This window comes from Mixophyes fleayi, chromosome 7 (assembly GCF_038048845.1).
Source record: "Mixophyes fleayi isolate aMixFle1 chromosome 7, aMixFle1.hap1, whole genome shotgun sequence".
In the NCBI taxonomy this organism is placed as follows: domain Eukaryota; kingdom Metazoa; phylum Chordata; class Amphibia; order Anura; family Limnodynastidae; genus Mixophyes; species Mixophyes fleayi.
The window spans coordinates 139,633,127-139,657,963 of NC_134408.1; the positions used below are offsets into that span (position 1 = coordinate 139,633,127).

The 24,837-nt window shown below is 41.8% G+C and overlaps 1 protein-coding gene across 1 annotated transcript in view; it reads right to left on the reverse strand.

Annotated features, from left to right (window-relative positions):
• Positions 1–24,837, reverse strand: part of ARHGAP15 (Rho GTPase activating protein 15) — a 391,192-nt gene that overhangs the window by 116,638 nt on the left and 249,717 nt on the right. Inside the window, exon 11 of the mRNA XM_075180935.1 lies at positions 7,955–8,032. Within this exon, the coding sequence (XP_075037036.1) occupies positions 7,955–8,032 (78 nt within the window). The remainder of the gene's footprint in view (positions 1–7,954; positions 8,033–24,837) is intronic.

Below are 24,837 nucleotides of genomic sequence, written 5' to 3' on the forward strand. Positions count from 1 at the left end.
CATGGGACATATCTGATTTCTCTGCTATTTGCAGTAGTGATAGATTCAGTGTAACCAGGATCTATCAGTGTTGTCAGGCAGATGATGTATGAGACAGCTCTCTGGACTTTCCGTCACTCAGGGAAATTCCTGATGATGTCACATATTTAATGTTTAATGTGGAAGCCAATGTTTCCTAATTGAACTGTACAGTTTAAACGGACCGAACAGGGATCAGAACCAAAAGATATTTTTACTGGTCGTATAACTGTTACCTGAGACTGTCATTGACAATTGGGTCCCAGGAACAGGACCGAAAGCTTCAGTTTGTAGTCGATATATTATGTTGTCTCACCCTAATGCCTACGGGATATATACAGAAGGCATGTAGTAACAGGTTTAATATGAAGCTTGTAAATCTAGCCAAATGTTGGGTCCCGTAGCCACATCAGGCACCAAACATGCGCTAATCCAAAGACATCTACGGAAGGACCCAATCTGGTCATTATTCCGTTATAGTCTGTGTGTATTTGCTTTTGTGCCACAAAAGCGCTAATTAAAATATAATGCCAACACAAACGAACAATACTGGACTGTCAATATCTGACATCAGTAACCGCACAACTTAAATAACTCTTAATTAAAAATTATTCTGCTAGGTATATCCTGGTTCAGATATAAGGGGCCTGATTCATTAATGAACGCAAAGCAAATATAATGTGCATTTTGTTAAAAACACGCATACATGGGGCATACGAACGTCTGTATTCAACAAGGAGCTGATATATAGATACGTCTGTTGATGAATACGGGAATAGGTGTCCTCTGATTTAACAGACAAGACACTGCAGGATATGTCCAATACATATGTGGAATAGAAAGTTCCCCAGAAAAAGTCCCGTACAGAGAAAAAAATATTCAAATAATGTCACCTGTTAATAATACAGTCATCATAAAATATTAAAATAAAAATTTGTTTTCAATTTACGTTTCAATAAAATACGTTTATTAGGATGTTATTAATGTCTACCGTACATAAAATGCATTAATACAGTTATATCTGATTGCAAACACATGTTATAGCATGCATATGAGACTGTCATCACTAGTAATCAGCACTTACACCCAACCTGTAGCTGGTGCAAGTGAGACGGCAGAAAATTTGAGATGCCCAAAGCTTGAATCAAACGTTGCTGCGTGCGCTTGACCTTGGCTCGCCCTTACTGACATTGACTACGTGCATACGCCCAGTCCCATACCCATTCTGCCCCTGAAATAGTAGGCTGTAATAAGGATCTTTTGTGTTTGAAGATGAATTGGATGTTGCTGCGTTCTCTGGCGTATGCTCTGGTTCTGTGATTTTACGCAAAATACGTACGTATCGGCATTTATTCGCCTTAATAAATCAGGTCCAAGATGTGTATTTTCATTTGCTACGAAGACACTGAGCTGATAAAAAAAATATTTTTACTCTGATGGAATCTATAAATCTTCCAATTAAAACTCTATAATTTATGATGCACATATGGAAAATACTACGTGTAAATGTAGAAAGGGTTTTTGCCTGGTGCTGTCAATACTTTGAAGGATGGGGTGATTATAAAGCAAATTAACAATACTTTTAAATGTGCATTCACTTATCTTTCCAATTAAATTCTTGTTAAACAACTGCACAGACAGTAATACTGCGTCGCAGAGGAACCGATCAAGACAGGTTTATTGTAAATTTTACTCTGCAACAATTAATCAAGCCGGCATCCTCTTTATTATTAAATTATTTCAATGGGTAGTTTAGTTAATATATATCCTGAGATTGTTAACATGTTGCCGCTTGTGGCTCCACTAAAAATAATGATTTTTTTTTTTTGTGCAACCAATTATTTCATTATAAATATAACTTAATAAATATTTTTTAGATGATCACACTTGATTGACATTTCTAAGGTTTATTTAATAACACAAATATATAATAACCCATTCCAAGCAATGCAAATTTAGCTTTAATCAGTCTAGTGCAAGCTAGTTTAATGAAAGCTAATCCCTGACGTTTTCAGGGTTACAGAATTCATGTTCCATTTGCAGTGTGTTATTAAAGTGGAAGCCAATAGAAAAACGTTAGCTTAAGTGTAAAACAAAAAGTAATGACAAGTGGCATTTTTTTTTTTCTAGAAACAAATAAAGAAATGAAGGACATTCTTAGAATGTATGTGGTCGTCTGGAGGTTCCTTATCAGCTTAGTGCTTGTAAACTCAGGTGCTTGGTATGTTTGGTCTGAGCTGCATTTGCCGCTAGCTTCCCCTTAAGTGGTCACTCTGACTTCATGTGTACTGTTGGAACAGTCTAGCAAATACCATTTTTTTCTAATGTTATGACTTTTGGGGACCAGACATATGTACTCCTCTGCCTACGCCCACCACATTGATATCAGCCAGAATATGCAGAAGTGGTGGCTGGGCATAAAGAGCACCAGATTATCCATATTGGCGAGGCTCGAATTTCTGGCTCAATGGGCACTGAGGGGTCCGGATTTTTTTATCCGTTTTGTGTTTTTTTTTGACAACAAGGGGAAAAAGAGGGCCAAAACCAGTGCCCTGCCTAGCACCCTATGATGTTTTAATCAGGCTCTGGGCATAGACACAAAGCCCAGTCCCCCAAAGTACAAAGGATCTAAAGCTGGGTACACACTTATACCAATTATCGTGCAGATCACACAATTCACGACCATCTGGTCAGACATTGCAAGAGTGTGTTCGCTCTCAGAGTCATGTGTTATTATATCATTACATCTGTTGAATTGGTTTTCTGAACTTCCTAAAATTCTCGATCGACGATGGAACAATGTCGGGCAAATGTGGAAGGGTGTACACACTCACGATCAGCAGTGTAGGCAGATATCTGTAAAGTGTACAGAGTCACGATCCTTTCAGCAGATGGTTATGAGAGATGAAGATCTCAGATCTGAAGGTAAATCGTGTACGTGTGTACGCATGGACAGGAATGCTCATCTGAACTTTCAATAGTTACAGAAATTGCATCTAAGAGTAATATTGCATAGGTGTGTACCCAGCTTAATACTAAAAGGTACTCCATAGATATAAAATCCCTGAGAAGAGCACTGCTAAGCAATTTAATAAGTGAGGAATATTAATAGGAGTAAGGGAATAGGTAGGGGAATTGTGAAATGTAATTCCGAATATATTAGGCATGGTATTCCAAATTACAGAAATATCCTTTATCAAGAAAACATTCCTTATAGTACCTCTCACTCCAGTACTTAAGTTATAGTATTGTACAAACATGAGAGGCTTAATAAGTGCAAAATATTTCCTAATCTGCTATTGTGTCCGTAATACATGGCTGCAGAGTGTTAGCCTTGCAGTCCAGAACTGGGACCAGGAACCATGCTATAGGGCTCAATGCTCGGTAGTTAATTTCCACAGTGTTCATCCTGCCATTAACATATGGGATGTATGTGACAAATCACGGAGCACTGCATGATGGCGTGACTGCGCAGCTCTCTTGCGGCCCGCGGTTTTGTGTCACGTAGAAGAGAAATGGGCGAGGAGAGAGGAACGGTGGAAAATACATGAATGGCAGGAAATGGTCGTGAGGTTGGCTCTAACCTTGGGGCACAGGAGCCCACAGATAAGCCTCTCTAAAACGTAACCACGACCAGACTTTTCTATATTTACTTCCCAGACTGCGAGAAATGATTTGTTTCCTGTGCAAAACTCCAAAAAGATCCAATAAAACATTTTTTAATAAAAATGTTTCAATTACAGAAAAACATAGTTTTTTTGACAAATTATCCGAAACTGCGCAATTTAATACAGTGCTCAGTCATTTGGATGATTCTGTTTCAGTGAATGATTCTCGTAGGACGTAGTAATACACAACAGTCTTCGGCTCGCTCAATCAACGCCAACACGGAATAAAAGTTTCGCATGTGGTCATGTGATTTCCTACTTTTAATAGAAAAAATAAATCACTACTAAAAGATAATCTTATCACATGTAAGCCAGATAGTTTAATATCAATGGTTCCTTCTGCCAAAAATACCCCATGAAACTAAAACAAAATAAAGAATATTATACTTTATTTTTTTCTACTTTACTGTTGTTTTGAGGGAAGGAGTTCACCAGCTAAATACAATATCCAGCCCACAAATATAAAAAATGTAAATTCGTCTGTTAAATGAATGAGCAGCTCACGTTGTTCTCTGAATATTAACCTGCATTCTGCATAAATTTCCTCAAACATTTTCTGCATTGGACAAAAGCAGTATTCAATATATATATTCGGTATTTGCAAAACTAGTGGTTAGCACTTCTGCCTTACAGCACTGGGGTCATGAGTTCTAATCCTGACCATGACCTTATCTGTGTGGAGTTTGTATGTTCTCCCCGTGTTTGCGTGGGTTTCCTCGGGGTGCTCCGGTTTCCTCCCACACTCCAAAAAAAACATACTGGTAGGTTAATTGGCTGCTAACAAATTGTCCCTAGTGTGCCTGTGTCTGTGTGTTGAGGAATTTGGACTGTAAGCCCCAATGAGGCAGGGACTGATGTGAGTGAGTTCTCTGTGCAGCGCTGCGGAACTAGTGGCGCTATATAAATAAATGACGATGATGATGATCAAGCGCAAGATGACCGACGCCTTGTGTAAAACAATCTTGGTGGTGACGTGTGCCTAGATTTGTTCAGATGCATGATTTCCACCAAAGTGAGTGGGATTTCGGAGCAAGATGGCAGTATTTGGGCAGGAGCAGAAGTTTGCACAGCCTGAGTGGAGGAGGTGGGCGTAGTGCGTGTTCCAGTGGCTTAGTTTTGCAGATCAGCGCAAAACATTTTATCTTGCAGAAAGAGATCTTTGAGATGAGATGAAGGAGTGAAGAAGACACATTTTATGGGTGTTCCTCCTAGACTCCCAGGATAATAGGCGACCCCCCCATATCCCACTTTTCTTTCTTGTAAAGTGGGATAAGGGAGGGTAAGCAAATTGCGCCATTGCGCAGTGGGAAGTGGGGTTTGGATGATGCATATCCACACCCTCCACACTTGGTGGTCAGAGAGGGGAGGTCCGAAAAAGTTCGGGGAGTTCTCCCGGAGCCCTGGTAGAGCCTTTCTCCCGGATCCCGAATCCCTTCACTAAGTGGTCTCTTGCATCATCATGTAACCTTGCTCCACCCCCACAGCAAAATGTTTTCATCACTGAACTATGGGGCAGGACCAAAATGATGCAATTTGTGGCATAACCCCCTGCACTTACCACTGGACCTGCTTTTTGGGATCATAGTGGACAAGTAGGGTGCTTCTCGCTCTGCAGAAGGGAACATGGTCATTTGCACTACGTAAAAAGGCTTTTGCATCAGCTGGCGGAGATTGTATCTCATCCTATACATTTAATGGATTTTGCACCTTCCAGTTGCTCTTTGGGCGAGAGCCGCGTTTCTGGAAGTACTGTTCCTAATGTTAAAAAGTTACCTGATAACTATTTACTTCTCCATATCAGTGAATGACAAGTGTTCTGTTCCCTGTCCAACAGTTCTGGGATCTCTGAATCTGAATGTCCGAGCCAAGACTTCATCTTCCCCTTGTTCCCTTTGTCGTTTTAGAGTATAAGTTCTCAAGCACTTCTTACCACCTTCCTTATGCCACCTTCAATATAATGACCATATTGGCTGTGTTTTAAGCAGGAGAGAATTAGCACATTACTGGCTAAATTTCTAGCACTTAAGATAACACTGAATACTAATAATAACCTCACCAATACAATAATAAAGTTGGAAGCTTTTTTTAATAATTTCAGATACGTTCCTAATAAAAGCTGTCACAAACCTGACACTTATCCTACTATTTATTACATTTATATGGTTGACTAAAAAAAAAAAAAAAGTACATTGAGCTCCCTCACGTCTCATTCACAGTAAGTCTGCGTTTATTTAGGTTGGAAAGACAGGGATGTATTGAAATGCCACACTTTGGTCTCGTATACAGGGGTGTTGAAAAACAACGCTAAATAAAGCATGGGCAACATCCTCTACTTTATCCTCACTTTTAAAAGAGTGTTTTAAGTGTGTTCATTAACACGTCTGAAAGCTCCCCTGCAGCAGAGAATACCGAGTGCTCAACGAGCGTGTTTATACAGTGGCTATAAAACGTCTTCACCCCCTTTGGCATTTTTTCACATTTTCTTACATTAAACAGGATTTATTTGGGAATTCTTACTATCGATCAACACAAAATACTCTATAAAGTCAATGCAAGAAAAATGACTCTAAATCTTTATCTTAATTCCAAACAAAAACAGAAAATAATGGATTAAATAAGTAGTCGCCCTTTATGCTAAAATACACCCAAATAAACAATCAGTTGTCTTCTGAGATCACATAATTATTTGATATAACTCTGCATAATTAAAGTGTTTTATCTGACTTTAAAAGATATACCATCTGTATATTAGAAACTATCTAACTCTTGGTTATGGCATTTCTAAACATGTGCTTCATCATGAAGACAAAAGAACATTCAAAGCAAATCTGAGAAAGGTTAATTGAAAGGCATCAATTGGTAAAATGATGTAAGCAGATATCAAGACATTTAATATACCCCAGAGAAGTCTCAAGTACATCATAAACAAATGGAGAGACTATGAGTGAAATGTGTAGGGTGCTCTTGGTCAGTGACAAAATTCTGTAAGCATGTACAATGTTATGATGTCACTTGATTCCTCAAGCCCTGTGTTTGGACATATGTGAGTAATCCCCGATACACTCTATCACCCATAACAATAGTCTTCCCAAACAGTTGGGTAAGACTGCACCAGAAAGCTTTAAATTAAATATTAACTTTTGTGTCAGTTATTTGAATTTTAAAGTCAGGTCCTCAATGCATTACTCTGCAACCCCTCGCCAATGAAAGTCATGCTTCCAAATTTGTCCAATCAGCACATCTTCTGTGCTAATTAAAATATCACATTTGCATTTCCACTAATTTGACAAAGTATTTATTCCCATGTGATAAGCTGGATATGCCTTAACTCACTCACGGCCCAGCAATTCCATCAACATTTGCATAAATGCTTTTGTTGCATGCCTACAGATGCAGTAGGCTTTATTGCACACCTTGTGGCTAACCAACCTCACGTTTCAGAGCATGTTCCTGCGGTTTGTCACAGGTTAAACCTAATGGAATGGAAATGCTGTGATAACAGCAACATTGGTGAGCAACGTCCTACCAAACGCTACAACAAAGGCTGCTCTTTCTGCACATGTCACCAAAATAATTATAGTACAACTCAAATTAACAGTAAGTTTTCCTGGTAGAGACAAGACCCCGAAATATTGAGCTATAGAGCAATGAGGACATTTTAAGAAACACGTTATAGGAGGTTTGCAACAAAAATATGATTACTACTAAATCCATCTATTGTCAATTATTGTACTTTTTTTTACATTTAGGTACTGAAAGTGCTAAGAAACATCCCCAAAAGAAGATAACATCGGTCTGAGGTACAGTCTTTCTCTTCCCTCAATACTCCAATAAAGTTTGGTAGGCAACAAACACAAGGATATAACGTGCTGCATTAAGTCATTATTCAGTGGTGGAGGGCCTAATTGGCAGGGAATTCTCACAATAGCTTCACTAACCTATGGGCTGGGCATTTCCTGCAGTTAATGATGGAGTAGCCTGAGACACAGGGCTTTTAGCTCTACAAGACAATCATCAATTTCCAGGAAATGTCTTCCCCTGTGGCCATTATTGCTGAGGAAAGTTCAAACGCTCGCCACTAAACCTTCTTCCTTTCATTTCCAGATAAGCTGAGCACATTATCATCAAAGGCTAAATACAAGAATCCAAACATTGATCAAAATTGCAATGTGAAAATAAAGAAGGGAAGGCAGAGTCTCTGTTCCAGGAATAACAAGGCTTCATCGTGGAACAGTCAAAACACGTCTGTTACATTAGGAATAACTCACCCTGATTTACAACAAATCGCAACTTCTGTATTGTTGACAGGTTCCCACTGACTCTGTACAAGCCACCAGCATCTAAGCCTGGAAAGGAAAGATACATTGTTACGTTACGTATACAAGTCACAAAACAAGTCAGTGCAGAATTGGCTGTGATACATATACTGGTGCTTATTTTCTAACAGTGATGTATTGTAACCAATAGCAGCCAATCACAGCTCAGCTCTTACCAGTGCATTGTAGTCGGATTAATGAAAACTAACATCTCATTGGTTGACGTGGACTACTGTAACTGTGTTCTTAAAATATAAGCTACATTACATCAGCTGAGATGAACTGTCTGACGATGCCATTTATGAACCCACATAATGATAAATGCAACTTTAAAAAGTATAAATATAAATGTAGCATTTCCAGGATATAAGTCTAAAAAAAGTAAATTAAATAGAAATTGCAAATTATTCAATATTATATAATTTAAACACACATCTGTGCTCCCAACCTAAAATTGAATCCCACATTTTTTAATTCATATCCTCAGTTGCTAATAACATGATTTACATATCACGGTTTTCATTTTTGTTCTTATAGAAACATAGCAGAATAGTAAAATATGTTTTTATTGCAATTGTGTGGTGGATAATCCTCCCAACTTGCATTCAATGAAGTCTGAGTAAACCCTTAGTATCACAAGCTCAGGTGACATTGTTCCACCATAGGACAGCACGGTGGCTCAGTGGTTAGCACTTCTGCCTCACAGCTCTGGGGTCATGAGTTCCATTCCCGACCGTGACCTTATCTGTGAGGCGTTTGTATGTCCTCCCCGTGTTTGCGTGGGTTTCTTCTGGGTGCTCTGGTTTCCTCCCACACTCCAAAAACCTACTGATAGGTTAATTGGCTGCTATCAAAATTGACCCTAGTCTCTCTCTTTCTCTGTGTGTGTCTATGTTAGGAAATTTAGACTGTAAGCTCCAATAGGGCAGGGACTGATGTGTGCGCTGCGGAATTAGTGGTGCTACATAAATAACTGATGATGATGACAGCAGAACAATGTATGTCAAGGGTGCAGTATACTATGGTTGACTATAGAATTACCAATGGAGGAGTCATTTTTTTGTAAAATAGGGGTAAAAGGTGTTTCTGTGAGTCCCAGTCATCACTAGTTCATCCCTTGCTTCAATCAGGAGAGACTTGGAAACGTTTGGCATTGACAGACAACAGAGAAAGGTTGTTCATTATTACACAACACAAACACACAAGCTGTTATATAGGGTATGAAAAGATATATGACTCCAGCAGGATAATTATGGCTATGAATACACTACATCAGTGATGGGCAACAGGTGGCCCTCTGAGCATTCACAAGAGGCCCCCGTTCGGTACAGCTTGTAACACTTGTTTAACTTGCCTGCTGGTAAGTTATTACAGATAGGTGTCTATTTATTTGATTAAATGTATTGTTTTACCAGGTTAACCATCACTGTACTATTTCCTCAACTCTACTGAACTGACAAGTCATACACCTTCATAGGTTAACTAGTGGCAGATAAACTACCGCCTGTATGGCCCCTGTCACTGATCGCAGTGAGCAGCACAGTGGCCTAGTGGTTAGCACTTCTGCCTCACAGCACTGGGGTCATGAGTTCGATTCTGACCATGGCCTTATCTGTGTGGGGTTTGTATGTTTTCCCTGTGTTTGCGCCGGTTTCCTCCGGGTGTTCTGGTTTCCTCCCACTCTCCAAAAACATACTAGTAGGTTAATTGGCTGCTATCAAAAATTGACTCTAGTCTCTGTCTGTCTGTGTTAGGGAATTTAGATTGTAAGCTCCAATGGGGCAGGGACTGATGTGAGTGAGTTCTCTGTACAGGAATTAGTAGCGCTATATAATTACCTGATGATGATGTTGATGATGATATTATCGCTACTGTTTACCAGGAAAATTTGACAGGGCCGCTGAGTGATGCTCAGCCCTCCGGCGAAATTGGCTCTCAGCAGTAAGAGGACTCTAAACACATCACCTGCCAGTCCTTAGCGCCTCTGTGAATGCATGACCTGGGTTTCCCGGTTCACAATTGAGCAGTGGAACTAGAAGCCTGGACTTCTACTCCCAGTTCCACTTTCCAAAAAAAGAAAAAGGTAAAAAATGTATAGAAAAACAGATTTTCTCCTCCATATATTTAAATTTAGAAAAAAAATGCATTATTTAAAAAATAATTCATATTTCTTGTACTGCCCCCGGTTATTGGCACTCTGAGATGGCAATAGTTATAAGAGGACAGTTGTCCTTGTTATATAGGCAAAGCAGGAGGTAACCTTCGCCAGGGACCCCCTGCAAAAGTCGTCACCGGCAATACGCAAAAATAACTAACACCAGACCGGGGACTTTGGTAAATAGGGATAAGCCGTACATGTGGGAAAAGTGAGTATTTTTGCGAGAGTAAGGAGTTTTCTCTGTTTAATAAATAGGCCCCTAAGTGCCTTAAGTTAATGTAGAGTTCACCAAGTGATACTAACGTACAAGGCTCTTGGAGAGGTAGAGTGGACCTAAACACATAATAGGGCTCATCTCTGCTAAGAACAAAATCAGCCAATCCGATACTTGCTTTCATAGTCTAACTTCTACAAGGCAGATACAAACTAATTACTGATTGGTTGTTTTGGTTCAGTGCAATTTGCGCAATTAATGCAAAGTTAGCGGATGAGACTTACTGATTTCACATCAATAAAACAGAGGCATAAATTAACATGACTTGTAACATTATTTAAAGAACACTGCACTGCATGTAAATGTATAGAATATAAAATATATAAATATATGTTAATGTAAATATTTAAAGTGTGTGCCCTTAATGTAAAAATGCACCACAGAATGCTTATTGTAAAACAATATAGTGAAAGGAAAAGAGTAATATAATGACTCAAACAAAAGAACTAATACAATAAAGATTCCGCTAAGTGCAAGAAAAATACTTTACCCCAAAGTGCTGCATTTTAAATCTCTTTGCATCTATCAGTTTCAACTAAGAAAAAACAGGAATCAGACATGAGAATTTCTGGGTGCAAATTTTCAGCAAAGTGCTAAGCATCTATATCCCAATATGTTACAGGATATAGTATGTATAAATCAAGTAAGTACATTTTATGGAATGCCAGGCAACAATTGAAGATTTATTGTGATGAAGTCAAGGAACTGATCAGTAGTTGAGTATATTTGGCTGAAGAACTCACATCAGAATTGTTTGTGTCACATGATTGGCTCACATCCTCTTTGGCCAGAATCATTCCATGCTATCCAATTCCCCATGCTGTAACCCAATAAATAGTTCAATGTGGCTGGGAGTCCCCTACTTTTATATAACCAAGCCAATTTTCATATTTTTACAATGCATCAGGCTCCTTGGGAATAGCATCTTAATATAGCATTCTCGGAAAACAAATTATTTTCTTTTGGTAGCTTGTTGGAATAAATATCTTTTATTTTAATGGTAATATTTAAAGAAGAATGCCATCCAAACCATAGGATCTAGTATCGGATGGATTACACTAAGATAACACAGAATCCTGTACCTCCGATCCACTTTTAGCCCAGTCCACTAAGTTCTTCAAACCCTTAAACAATAGCTCCCAGAAAATGTGCCACCCATTAAATACACAATTATTTTTTACATGTGAAATAATAAGGTGGATTAAAGAAACGCGTGACTATCAGTGGTACCTTATATAGGAAGTGATACCTTTGTGTGGGAAAAGAAAGCTTGATTCATTTAATAACTAACTGAAAGACAAGTTCTACTGCAAGTTACCAGGACATTGAGGTCTCTTCAACAGGCAAAAGTTTACAAAGCAACAACATGTAACTTTTATGTTATTGTACTATTATGTTCACACAGGCGTTTCCTTGTATTTTTCTATATTGTAACAGTGTTTTTTTTTTTGCATGTACAAGTAAAAAACTGTCCCAAGTGTGGATCTTTTTCTCACTCTGGAGGCTGATTAGCATCTCACGCAGTTTATATAACATATTGTAGGTAGAGCCTTAGAAATATTACTCCAGTTATAATTTTCCTGAGCCACAGTTCTCCTCTCCAAGAACGTTTCAAGTTTAGCCAAACCAAACCAGTGGAGGATTTGGGCATGAGGCTTTGTGACCACATTCCCTTAGCTGGATCACAGATATATTATTTTAGAAACACAATTAGGCCAAGTGTAACTTAGAAGAGAGAGAACTCTCTTTAAAGTTTTAAAGTTGTGATTCTGTGAACAATTTTCAAACAAAACAACTTTAAAGGCACCTTAGTCTAAAAGAAGCAAAAAAACATTGTGAAACGGGAGGAACGCTGACATTCAATAAAGACGTACGACATGAAGAAATTACTTGTATAGTAGTTCTGACCACGTCTGTTCCAGACTGTTATGGAGGAAGTGGCGGTTGGTAGAAGCCATACAATTCAGCTCTGCATGGTCTAGTACCAATCTGGCAGAAGTCAAACGCTCTGATTTAGTTGCATAAGGTGGATGCAGTTCAAAGACTTCATTAATAACAACCATAGACTACAAAAGTACGGCATAAACCTATCCAAACCAAAATTGTAATCCTTTATCGTAAAGCATTAGCAGCTGAATACGCGCTAGAAAATCAGTAATATTTGAAAACGTTAAAGAATAATTATGATTTAAATGAATAAATTGGGTCAGGAAGGGCCCACCTGAAATTTAGCTGCAGGGAACCGTTGTTGATTTAAATCTAATCTATTGTATTTACCTTTAGGTGATGGGAAACATTTGGATATTTGTGTGATTTTATGTGTTAAATAGAGGACTTTCTCTCACATTTTTTTTATTTCTGTCACAGTAACCTTTTGTTACCAATCTTCATTCCCTGCCCATCTGTGCGTCCCCAGATATGAAACGGCAGAAGACAGAGCAACCTCTAGCAGAGGTATCAGATCACAGCAGCACAGAGTATATCAGGAGAGGAGTATGCTGATCTTGTGAGAGGCAGTAACCGGTCCACTTATGTGATTGTGTAAGTGAGGACAGGACTTTGATTGACAGGAGCGTTGAAATGATGTTAGAAATTGTAAAAAAAAAAGGCAAAGAGGAACTGCAGACTAATTGTTAGATGGTAGAAGGAACAGGGTCCTCCAACAGTACAGAACTCCTGCTATAATATCAATATGATATTGATCCAAGAAGAGTGTCCGCCAAAGTATTCTGAATGAAAAGAACTGTATACAGCCCACTACATCCAACTTGTTTCTTTTGTCAGAAAATGTTTGAAGTTGTACCTAAATAGCAGAAGAAAACCAAAAGTAAAAAAACTCCTGTAAATAGTTCTACTGTATTATTATTTGAAAAACTTAACTGTTAATAGCTAAACAGTTTCAAGCTGTATCGGTGCATATGCAGAGAATATGCATTGTATATGCACTTTAACAATTTTACCCAAATGAATAGGTGGAGGGAAGTAGTGACGGACAAATAACGGCCCCCCGAGCCTTCCCCTGCGGCCCCCGGCTCCGTCCTCCTTTATTATCAGATTTGTTTCTTATAACTTGTAACACTTGTTTAAAATTCCTGCTAATATATTATTACAGATAGGTGTCTCTTTCTTTGATTAAGTGTATTTTTTAACTTATTTCGGAGACTAAGGGCAATGTGCGGCTTTTTTAACGGTGAGACGGGCGCCCATGTGGCTCCCTAAGTGTATTAGAGGTCTACGGGGACCGGATCTTGAGTGGGTGAAAGAGAAACTAATTGTCCCTGATTACTTACCGTACTAGGTAAAACCAATATTATACTCAGTCTTCAAATGTGCTCAGTAAAATTAGTACTTATTTTATACCTATTAGGTTTCTTTAGAAATATTTAAATGAGCCGTCCTGCAGGTTATGGGGATTGGGGCTTTAGTTTATTGTATTAAATGGAATCAGCACAAGAGTGATCATGTTGCAGTAAATTGATGTATAATACAGATTTACAAAGCAGCTTTACCAGACTGCAGTTGTATCTGTGTAAGGTTACAATCTGGTAATGTGACCTCATTACTCTGCCCCCATTAGAGGAGTAACACTGGGTTACTGAAAATTACAAACATGGGAAAGAGGTATTTGAAAATCAAGCTTTTCCTTTAAATCAGAACTGTGGTTTTTGGCTTCACATGAATCACAACCCACAAGTTCCAGTCATGTAATATAAAGGGAAGGTTCTTAAACCTTTAGAGAGGTTAGAATTTCAGATGCTACTTATAGGGATATTGTCATGAAAATGTTTTGTGCCATTAAAAATAGGATGCAATTGCACAAAAATAACATTACAAGTCAACATTTCTCTCTAGGTCAACGACTTGGAATCACCGCGTGGGCAGGTCCAGTGTGGTTTTGCCAGAGCAGCCAGATATCACCTGGTGTATCTCTCGCTCCACTCACAGCATACTCCTAGTGGGCGGGAACAAGGGGCAAGTAGGCGGGGGAGGGGGGTGATGATGAGCAATTAGAATCATCACAGACACCCTCCATTGCACATTGGTGTGTATCCGTCAGTGTACAGCAGACATGATGCCTGGTGATCACACTTGCTTACTCTCCCTTATTTTTCATGAGGTTCCCGAATTTTGGTGAGTCCACCTGGACTCCGGGGAAGATTAGGCATCCTCTCTGGTCTTGGTGGGGGTGGGGCTTAATGATGTATGGTGGCTCAGTGGTTAGTACTTCTGCCTCACAGCACTGGGGTCATGAGTTCAATTCCGGACCATGGCCTTATCTGTGTGGAGTTTGTATGTTCTCCCCGTGTTTGCGTGGGTTTCCTCCGGGTGCTCCGGTTTCCTCCTACACTCCAAAAACATACTGGTAGGTTAATTGGCTTCTAACAAATTGACCCTAGTCTGTGTGTCTGTCTGTCTGTGTATGTGTGTATATTAGGGAATTTAGACTGTAAGCCCTAATGGGGCAGGGACTGATGTGAGTGAGTTCTCTGTACAGCGCTGCGGAATTAGTGGTGCTATATAAACAAATGGTAATAATGATGATATGCAATGATGTGAATTTTGGTATTTCACAACAGGGGGCGGGGCCACGGTGACTCAATGCCCCCCCCCCCTTTCCTGCGCTTGTCACCTGACCTCTCCCCCAGGATCTTCTAGAGAGGAGAGGACAGAGGTTCGGGATCTCTCCTCCAGGATCTGCCTGAAATAGTGAGAGAATTAGATGAGGGTGTATTCTTCTATACCAGCTCTGGTGACCGGAGCGATGAGGGCAGTAGGAACAGACATATTGAGGCCAGGCAGTTGGGTGAGAACCTCATCTCTCCCATACTCTCCCACTCTTACAGAATGTCTAGGAGACTCCCAAATTTTGGGGCCCTAGTCAACAAACATATATCTTACATTTTTATTTTTTTTTATATTGAAAAATAAATGTTTTTGCTTGTTTTTTTGCATTTGTGTTTTTGAACAATAAAACTTTAATAACATTTCAATGTTCTGCAAACTGCTGATTTTTCATCATGAACATACTGCATTTAGGAAACTTAGTAGAAGCCTCGGTGTTTACTGTAAAAATAAATACATTTGAAATCCTGTTGAATAAACTAACTTACTTTTGTATTTGTTTGGTTTTCTTGTTCTTGTCATGTTAAAATGAAAGCCTCCTGGGATACACAAGTCTCATAATGAATTGATGAGAGTGTGTTTACTGTGAAACATAACAAACTGAATTTTTTTTTTTAAAATCTTGTAAAATATGTATGGTAATATAGCCTGAGCTACTTTGTCTGTTATGGGCAAGAATGAGATGATAATTTAATTGTTTTTTCCCCAGTCCCAAAATCTATGTTAAAGAAACAGAACTGGTCATGTTTTTTGGGTGAATAATCCAGTAAGACAATCTGATATCAATTTCTGGGACAATGAAAGATTTTCCCCCTAGTATGGTTAAAGGGACTCTAATATCAAAACTTCTCCTTGTTTGATTAATTAATTAATTGATACCTAATAGAGAGAAAAATATTTGCTAGATGGTTTTAGGCTAAGAGCAAATTCATGGGTTTGTCTTAAACATACTTGTTCAGTCTCCCGAAAAGTCTGGGAGACTCCCGAATTCCGGATAGGTCTCCCGGACTACAGGAAGAGCAGGCAGTTCTCCCGCATCATGTCAGGATGCGATATGACGCTCCCCCATGTCAAAATGACGCTTTTGCGTCTTTGCGTCGCATGGTCGGGGCCAAAATGACGCGATCCGTCACAATCGGTCCCCTTTCATCCTCCCACTTCGGCTCCCCTCCAGGATCTCCTGTAGGGTAAGACCAAAAAGTTGATTTATATGGTGTTAGCTACCTCTTTGCCTGGCCGCTCCTATATATGGTACTTTCCAGCCCCCAATGACATCATATACTGTCTCACTATTGATGTCACACATATCCTTTGCTACTAGCAGATGCTCCCAAGCTAATACTGTGAAAGGATTGTCAAACATTAATAAACATAAACTGGAGGGGACGTTACTTAGAGCTAAGAACAAATAAAAAAAAAGGAACAGTTCTGCAGCTGGGCAAAATCATGTTGTCTTGTAGGGGGGAGGGATTTAAAATGTGCAGACAGATTTAGAGTTGAGAGGGGACGTGTCCTAGCTCAATTCTAAATTGCAGTGTAAGTATAAAGTTGTCCAAAATTTGTGTCCTACATGTGTTACGGACTTACCTTATCCCCGCCGCTCCGTCCAGCCGCACTTCCGCATTCAGGACCATGTGACCGCACCCGGAGGCGGTCACATGACCACAACCTAGAGGCGGGGATTTTGAATCCCCTTCTGTATAAAAACCTCACTCTGACACTCGCTGAGTGTCAGAGCAACACTTACCTGTTCCTGGCTCCTGCTCTTCGTGGATTGCAGTGTCTTCCTGTTTCCAGTGTCTCCTGTGTGCTGATCTCTGCCTGTTTGACTTCCCTGGCTCTCTAATCCCTGTGTACCGACCCGGCTTGCTGACCATTCTCCTATTCTTGTGACCCGTGTACCGAACCTGGCTTGTTGACTCCGAGTTGCCTTCTGATTCTGCCTGACTCCAGTCCTGTGTACCGAACCGGCTTGTTGACTCCGCTACCACCGCTTCACTCCGCTGTACTACATCTTGAGGCGAACCTGGGGACCGCGACCTGCGACTCCTGGCAGCGAAGCCCACCCCGCCTTGCGGCGGTTCTTGGTGAACACCGGGGAGATCGTTAGACTCCGCACCTCAGGTAAGCCAGCGCTAATCAAGATTAGTAATATAGTATCCAGAATCTGTTACAGTTTGCTCTGACCATGGATACCACAGCTAAAGATCTGTTGGAGCATTTAGTAGGAAGGATGGATAAACAAGAAGCTAACCAAGAGCAACTTTTAAAATTCCTCAATAGTCTATCCACTCGCTTGGATGTTGTCCAGAACACCCTAGTGGCTGGTGGATCACCTGGGCCGGCAGTGGCCCCTGTACCTCAGGCAGCAGCAGCAGCTTCTTCCTCGCAGCTACGGTTACCTAACCCACCTAAGTTCGATGGAGACCCTAAAAATTGCAGAGGATTTTTAAATCAATGCTCCATACAATTCGAGCTTCTACCTGGGAACTTCCCCTCCGGAAAAACGAAAGTGGCCTATGTGATTTCGTTATTGTCCGGTCAAGCTTTAGCATGGGCTTCCCCCTTACGGGAGAGGGACGACCCCATTCTACAGAACTTCAACCTCTTCTTGTCCACCTTCAAGAAAATATTTGATGAGCCAGGAAGGGTGTCCAATGCCGCTTCCGGCTTACTACGACTCCGCCAGGGAAACCAGTCTGTGGGGCAGTATGCGGTCCACTTCAGAACCATGGCCTCTGAACTTCGCTGGAATGATGAGGCTCTAGTAGCTACATTCTGGCAGGGCCTTTCAGACCGAATCAAAGACGAGTTGGTATCCCAGGAACTCCCTACGTCTTTGGACGACATTATCTCCCTCTGTGTCAAAGTTGATTTGCGTTTCAAGGAACGTAATTCCGAGAAGGAACAGTCGCGGCGTAGCATGATTCGCTTGGCCCCCAACTTCCAAACCCCTGTTCTTCCCCCTGAAGAGCCCATGCAACTTGGGAGGACCCGCCTATCAGCCGAAGAGAGGGAGAGGAGATTTCGGAACAAGTTGTGTTTATATTGTGGAGAGAGTGGCCATCTTCTGAGTTCTTGTCCCAAACGCTCGGGAAACGACAGGGCCTAACGAGTTCTGGAGCTGTGTCGTTGGGCCTCTTTTCTCAGTGTCAGTCAGTTCCCAATAGTAATGATTGCCTGTCTATTCCCATTTCCCTTCAGTTAGGACAAAAGACCTTCCCGCAGTCGGCTCTTCTAGATTCCGGAGCCGCAGGAAATTTCATTTCTGCCACAGTAGTTAAACAATTCACTATTCCCACACAAGCCTTGGAACAACCCATCTCTCTGATGGCCATTGATGGGGGAAGAATCCCTGAGGGGTCCATCTTGGTACGCACTATTCCTCTTCTACTTCAGATAGGAGCACTTCATCGGGAGAAGATTTCTTTTCTAGTAATACAGAGATCTACCAACCCAGTCATCCTAGGACTTCCTTGGTTTCGTGCCCACTCTCCCACCTTGGACTGGAAATCTGGTCACATATTGTCCTGGGGACAGTCCTGCTTCTCTCGCTGCCTACAGAGAGTGGTTCCCCCGAATAGTCCCAGACGTACCCAAGAATTTCCTGTGACTCTCCTGCCTGAGCCATATTAAACCTTCTCTGATGTTTTCTGTCAACAAGAGGCCACTAGACTTCCTCCTCACAGAATCTGGGACTGTGGCATTGATCTGATACCTGGTAAACCCATTCCCAGGGGCCGTGTTTACCCCCTTTCCCTCCCGGAATCTAAGGCTATGGAGGAGTACATCCAAGAAAATCTAAACAGGGGCTTCATCCGCAAGTCTGCCTCCCCAGCTGGGGCTGGCTTCTTCTTCGTAAAAAAGAAAGATGGGGGCCTCCGCCCTTGCATTGATTACAGAGGCCTGAATGCCATTACCGTTAAAAATCGGTATCCACTGCCACTGATTTCTGAACTATTTGACCGGATCAAGGGTGCCACCATCTTTTCTAAACTTGACCTCAGAGGAGCGTATAACCTTATACGCATTAAGGAGGGGGATGAATGGAAGACGGCGTTTAACACCCGAGACGGCCACTTTGAATATCTGGTCATGCCCTTCGGGCTATGCAATGCCCCAGCCATATTTCAGAGCTTTATGAATGAGCTGTTTCAAGACCTCTTGTACCAATCTGTAGTCATCTACTTGGACGACATTCTCATCTTTTCTCAAGATCTAGCATCTCATCGTACTCATGTATTGGAGGTCCTCTCTCGTATCCGAAAAAATCAGTTATTTTGCAAATTGGAGAAATGCACCTTCGAGCAGAGACAAATTCCCTTCCTGGGATATATTATTTCGGGCACCGGTCTACAGATGGATCCCACAAAATTGAAAGCCATACTTGACTGGCCCCAACCTTCAGGCCTTAAAGCCACTCAACGCTTCCTAGGATTCTCCAACTATTATCGTCAATTTATCAAGGGGTACTCCTCTCTCGTGGCTCCCATCACAGCATTGACCCGCAAATCTGCTGATGCTGGTATTTGGTCCTCTGAGGCTATCCAAGCCTTTATATTATTAAAGTCTCTCTTTTCATCCGCACCCATTCTTCAACAGCCAGATTGTTCTCGTCCCTTTGTCCTGGAGGTAGATGCCTCTTCTGTTGGCACAGGAGCCGTACTATCACAGCGAGGTTCTTCTGGAAAACTTCATCCCTGCGGATTCTTTTCCCGTCGCTTTTTACCTGCTGAGAGGAACTATGGGATTGGCGACAAAGAGCTCCTGGCCATCAAATTGGCTCTCTCCGAATGGAGACATTTACTAGAAGGAGCACAATTCCCTATCACCATATATACCGACCATAAGAATTTGCTTTACTTACGCACTGCCCGATGTCTAAATCCTCGACAAGCAAGGTGGTCCTTATTCTTCTCACGCTTTGATTTCAACATCACTTTTCACTCAGGATCTAAGAACACGAAGGCAGACGCCTTATCTCGCTCTTTTGATCCAGCTGACATGGAATCCTCGGAGGATAAGAAATTCATTGTAAATCCATGTCAAGTATTGGCAGCTACACACCTGAAAAAGGGCTGTCCTCCAGGCAAAACATTCATCTTGCCACATCTACGCACCCGGCTCCTTCACTGGGCTCATCACTCACTCTTCTCTGGGCATGCCGGCATTCGCAAGACCTGGGACTTATTGTCCCGAAGCTACTGGTGGCCTTCCTTGCTGGAGGATGTGAAGAGATTTGTTGCTGCTTGTTCCAAATGTGCTCAACACAAGACCTCTAGGAAGAAGCCTTATGGATGCTTGCTCCCATTACCCATTCCTGATTACCCTTGGTCACAGATCTCCATGGATTTTATCACGGACCTTCCCCCTTCCAAATCCTGTACTGTAGTGCTTGTGGTCACGGATCGCTTCTCTAAAACAGCTCACTTTATTGCTCTCAAAGGCCTTCCTTCTTCCTCCTCCTTAGCCGATATTTTTATTAAAGAAATATTTCGCCTCCATGGCTGTCCTCAACATATTGTCTCCGATAGGGGATCACAATTCATATCAAAATTTTGGCGGTCTTTTTGCAATAAATCCGGGATTAAGCTTGACTTCTCTTCCGCATATCATCCCCAGTCCAATGGGGCTACTGAGAGAACCAACCAAGAATTAGAGAAGTTTCTAAGAATATTCATCTCTAGTAACCAAGACAACTGGGTGGACCTTCTCCCTTGGGCCGAGTTCGCCCATAACAACCATTTTCATGAGGCCATCTCTAACTCCCCCTTTTTTGTTCTGTATGGCTGCCATCCTAGACTACCCACCTTCTCTCAAGTCTCATCTTCTGAAGTTCCAGCAGTGGACTCTCTGGTTCGTAACTTCTCTGATATTTGGGAACAAACCAAGACAAACTTAAAACAAGCAACTACTCGTTCCAAAAAATTCTACGATAAAAGGAGAAGAATGACTCCAAGTTTTGCAGTTGGTGACAGGGTATGGCTATCCACCCAGAACATTCGTTTAAAGGTTCCCAGTAAAAAATTTGCTCCCAAGTTTATTGGCCCATTTGCTATATCTGAGATTATTAATCCCGTAGCCTTTAGATTGAGTCTGCCTCCCTCCTTACGCATACCCAATGTCTTCCATGTCTCCTTGTTAAAACCGATGGTAACCAACAGATTCTCCACCTCATCCAGAACTCCTCCTCCTGCTGTGGATCGGGATCAAGTTGAATACGAGATTAAAACTATCCTAGATTCTCGTAAAGTTCAAGGTGCCATACAGTTCTTGGTGGATTGGAAGGGTTACGGCCCTGAGGAGCGCTCATGGGTAAGAGCCATTGACCTACATGCTCCCCGTCTACTTAAATCCTTCCATAAAAAATTTCCTTTGAAACCCTATTAGGTGTTCGGAGTCCACCTTTATGGCAGGGGGTATTGTTACGGACTTACCTTATCCCCGCCGCTCCGTCCAGCCGCACTTCCGCATTCAGGACCATGTGACCGCACCCGGAGGCGGTCACATGACCACAACCTAGAGGCGGGGATTTTGAATCCCCTTCTGTATAAAAACCTCACTCTGACACTCGCTGAGTGTCAGAGCAACACTTACCTGTTCCTGGCTCCTGCTCTTCGTGGATTGCAGTGTCTTCCTGTTTCCAGTGTCTCCTGTGTGCTGATCTCTGCCTGTTTGACTTCCCTGGCTCTCTAATCCCTGTGTACCGACCCGGCTTGCTGACCATTCTCCTATTCTTGTGACCCGTGTACCGAACCTGGCTTGTTGACTCCGAGTTGCCTTCTGATTCTGCCTGACTCCAGTCCTGTGTACCGAACCGGCTTGTTGACTCCGCTACCACCGCTTCACTCCGCTGTACTACATCTTGAGGCGAACCTGGGGACCGCGACCTGCGACTCCTGGCAGCGAAGCCCACCCCGCCTTGCGGCGGTTCTTGGTGAACACCGGGGAGATCGTTAGACTCCGCACCTCAGGTAAGCCAGCGCTAATCAAGATTAGTAATATAGTATCCAGAATCTGTTACAACATGCTACATGCAAAAAAATGGGGGGGCACAGGGGAAGGCTGGGCGGGGCGCCCATCGCTGCTCAAGATACTTCACTATAAATATATCCAGCTAATTGTACATTTAAACTAGAGATGCACAGACTCGGTTCCCCGAGATCCGAACATACCCCAACTTAGCAGATCTGAGTACCGAGTCGTACTGCTGCGCACCCTTGGATTTGAAAATGAGGCAAAACATCATTGTGACGTCGTCGGAACTCGCGAGTTTTGGATTCCTTTTTAAGATCCAACATAGCAATGGGTGGGAGGTTTGGCGGACCCCCATTTTCCTTTTCTGCCACTGCTGTGTGCCAATGTGTCCTAGATGTGCTAGGAACTGCCGTGTGTTTGTGTCATTGCTCATGCGCTTAGCATCCAGCCAGGTCGCTGCAGTATTTGTCCGAAAGTGTATGAAAATAATATTGTGATCTGTGAGGTGGTCAATATTGACTGCAAAAGACTTGAAATTAGTGTTATTGAGGTTAATAATAATGTAGGAACAAAAAAAGAGCAAAATTATGCGATTTTAGCATATTGTAGGATTTTTTCTAAAAAATCCAAAACCAAAACACGCGAGGGCGGGTTTGCCAAAACCAAAACACAAAGCTAATCCAGATCCAGATCCAAAACCAAAACCAGTTCACGGGAGTCAGTGAGCATCGCTAATTTAAATGTGTTCTATAAAAGAACTCAGCATTAGGGAAATTAAAACTATATTACTTTAATAACATGCAAAAATTTTGGTGGAAAGAGAAACTGTAATAGTAACCCAGCAGGTTCATAAGCAAACGCTGAAGAGTAAAATAAACATAAAATACAGTATTGGCTGTACTGTCTAACTGGCTTCTCCTGAACAGATTGCATTTTACACATTGCAACCTTTGCACTAATTAATTTTCAGAACTAACTGACAACTAATTAGTTTACTCAATTCTAATTTAATGATATCCATACAAGAACTTTAAATATATATTTAGAATAACTAGGCCATGCCATGTAAAGAGCAGTATGGCAGGAGCCTGAAATGATTATTTTTTTCTCTTTCGATAAATAACACGGCTGTAAAGAAATCACTGAACTTTTTTTTTTTTTTAAATTCTATTAACGTGATGTGCAATTATTTTCTCTTGAAAGACTTTTAACCAGGTCTTATTAAAAAGAGGAGATGTCAGTTGATCAAGAATGTTTAGTCAATGGTTGCACTTTAATTACACTCTAATAAAAACACTTCGGAGGTCGTTTACAAAAAAAAATTGGCTGAGGCACAAAAGTCTCAGCGATAACGTAAGTGCGCAAGACGGCAGCATTCGCCTAGGAGCAGAGATTCGCACTGGTCGATGCCAGGGGCTAGTTTGATTGAACACATGAGTCCATGCGTGTCCGGTAGCAATGCTAAACACTGTGCCGCTGTGTTGCCCATCAAGTTAAGTTCATATATGACCTCCTGTGGAGTCTTTTTTCAGTCTGTCAGTTTTCAAAAGAGTGCAGCCTGTCAAATTACCGAGGCACTCTGTACCTCATGCCTCAGTCACGTCACTACACCCTAGTGAACTGATGGCTAAATATTGGTCCAGAGCACAAAATGGCTGCCACCACTGCGTCTACAGGCCCGGGCCATTTAACTGAACAGCCACTTCTGTTTGCATTTGGTCACAGGATTTTATGATTCTCTATTTCCATTTGATTTTTGACATGATGATTGTGTTTTTATCTCTCCTGATTGTATGTTTCTGAAATGATTTATACAACACTCTTTGAAAATTGCCAAAACTCCCATCAAAGTGAATTTCTGTATTGGAATGAATCCTGTAATTCTAGATACCTGAAATTGGGATAATTCTGATGGCAGCAAATTCACAGAACAGTTTTTGGGCCTGGTTCATTAAGCAACGTAAACATCAGATTCAGCTGTGCCCACCAGTAGCCATATTGGGCTCAGGTGAACACACGTGTCACTAGATTGGACTCACGTGTGCCTCTAGTGACACGTTTGGGCTGAAGCAGGCCCATTAGCCATCAGATTAGATTTAGCGATGTCCACTAGCGGGACTGGCTGGTATATTTTAGCCTGGGGGTCGAGACTTGACTCAGCAGCCTATTAGGAACATTTTAAAGGGAAAACAATGCAGGTAACTCAGTCACACAGCCCAAGGTAGCCCACTATGGGTCCGACCCGGGGAGGCAGATGCCCCCCTGCCCACAAGTCCAGCCTGCCCCTGCCCACTAGCCATCAGATGGGCTTAGCCATGACGACTATCCTCCTGCAGTGGCGCCACTATAAGGGCTGGAGGTGAGGGAGCCTGGCAATGCTGGTTAACCCACCTAAGGTCCTTGTTCTGCTCTCAGAAGAACAGAGCAATGGCCTCAGCTGAGCATACATTAGTCACTGCATACGCATCACATGTCCATGGCTAGTCTGCCCTCTTCTAAACATGTGCAGGGTGGCACAGGAGGCTGAAGCTGCATTGCCAGGTCCTCCCTGAAATTTTGCTATGGGGCAAGTTAATGCCATATTCCACCCTGAGCCCAGCGATGCTATTTGGCAAATAGATTGGGCTCAGTTATGCTCACTAGCCACCAGATTGGCCTCAGGTGTATATAACACTAGCCACCAGATTGGCCTCAGGTGTGTATAACACTAGCCACCAGATTGGCCTCAGGTGTGTATAACACTAGTCACCAGATTGGCCTCAGGTGTGTATAACACTAGCCACCAGATTGGCCTCAGGTATA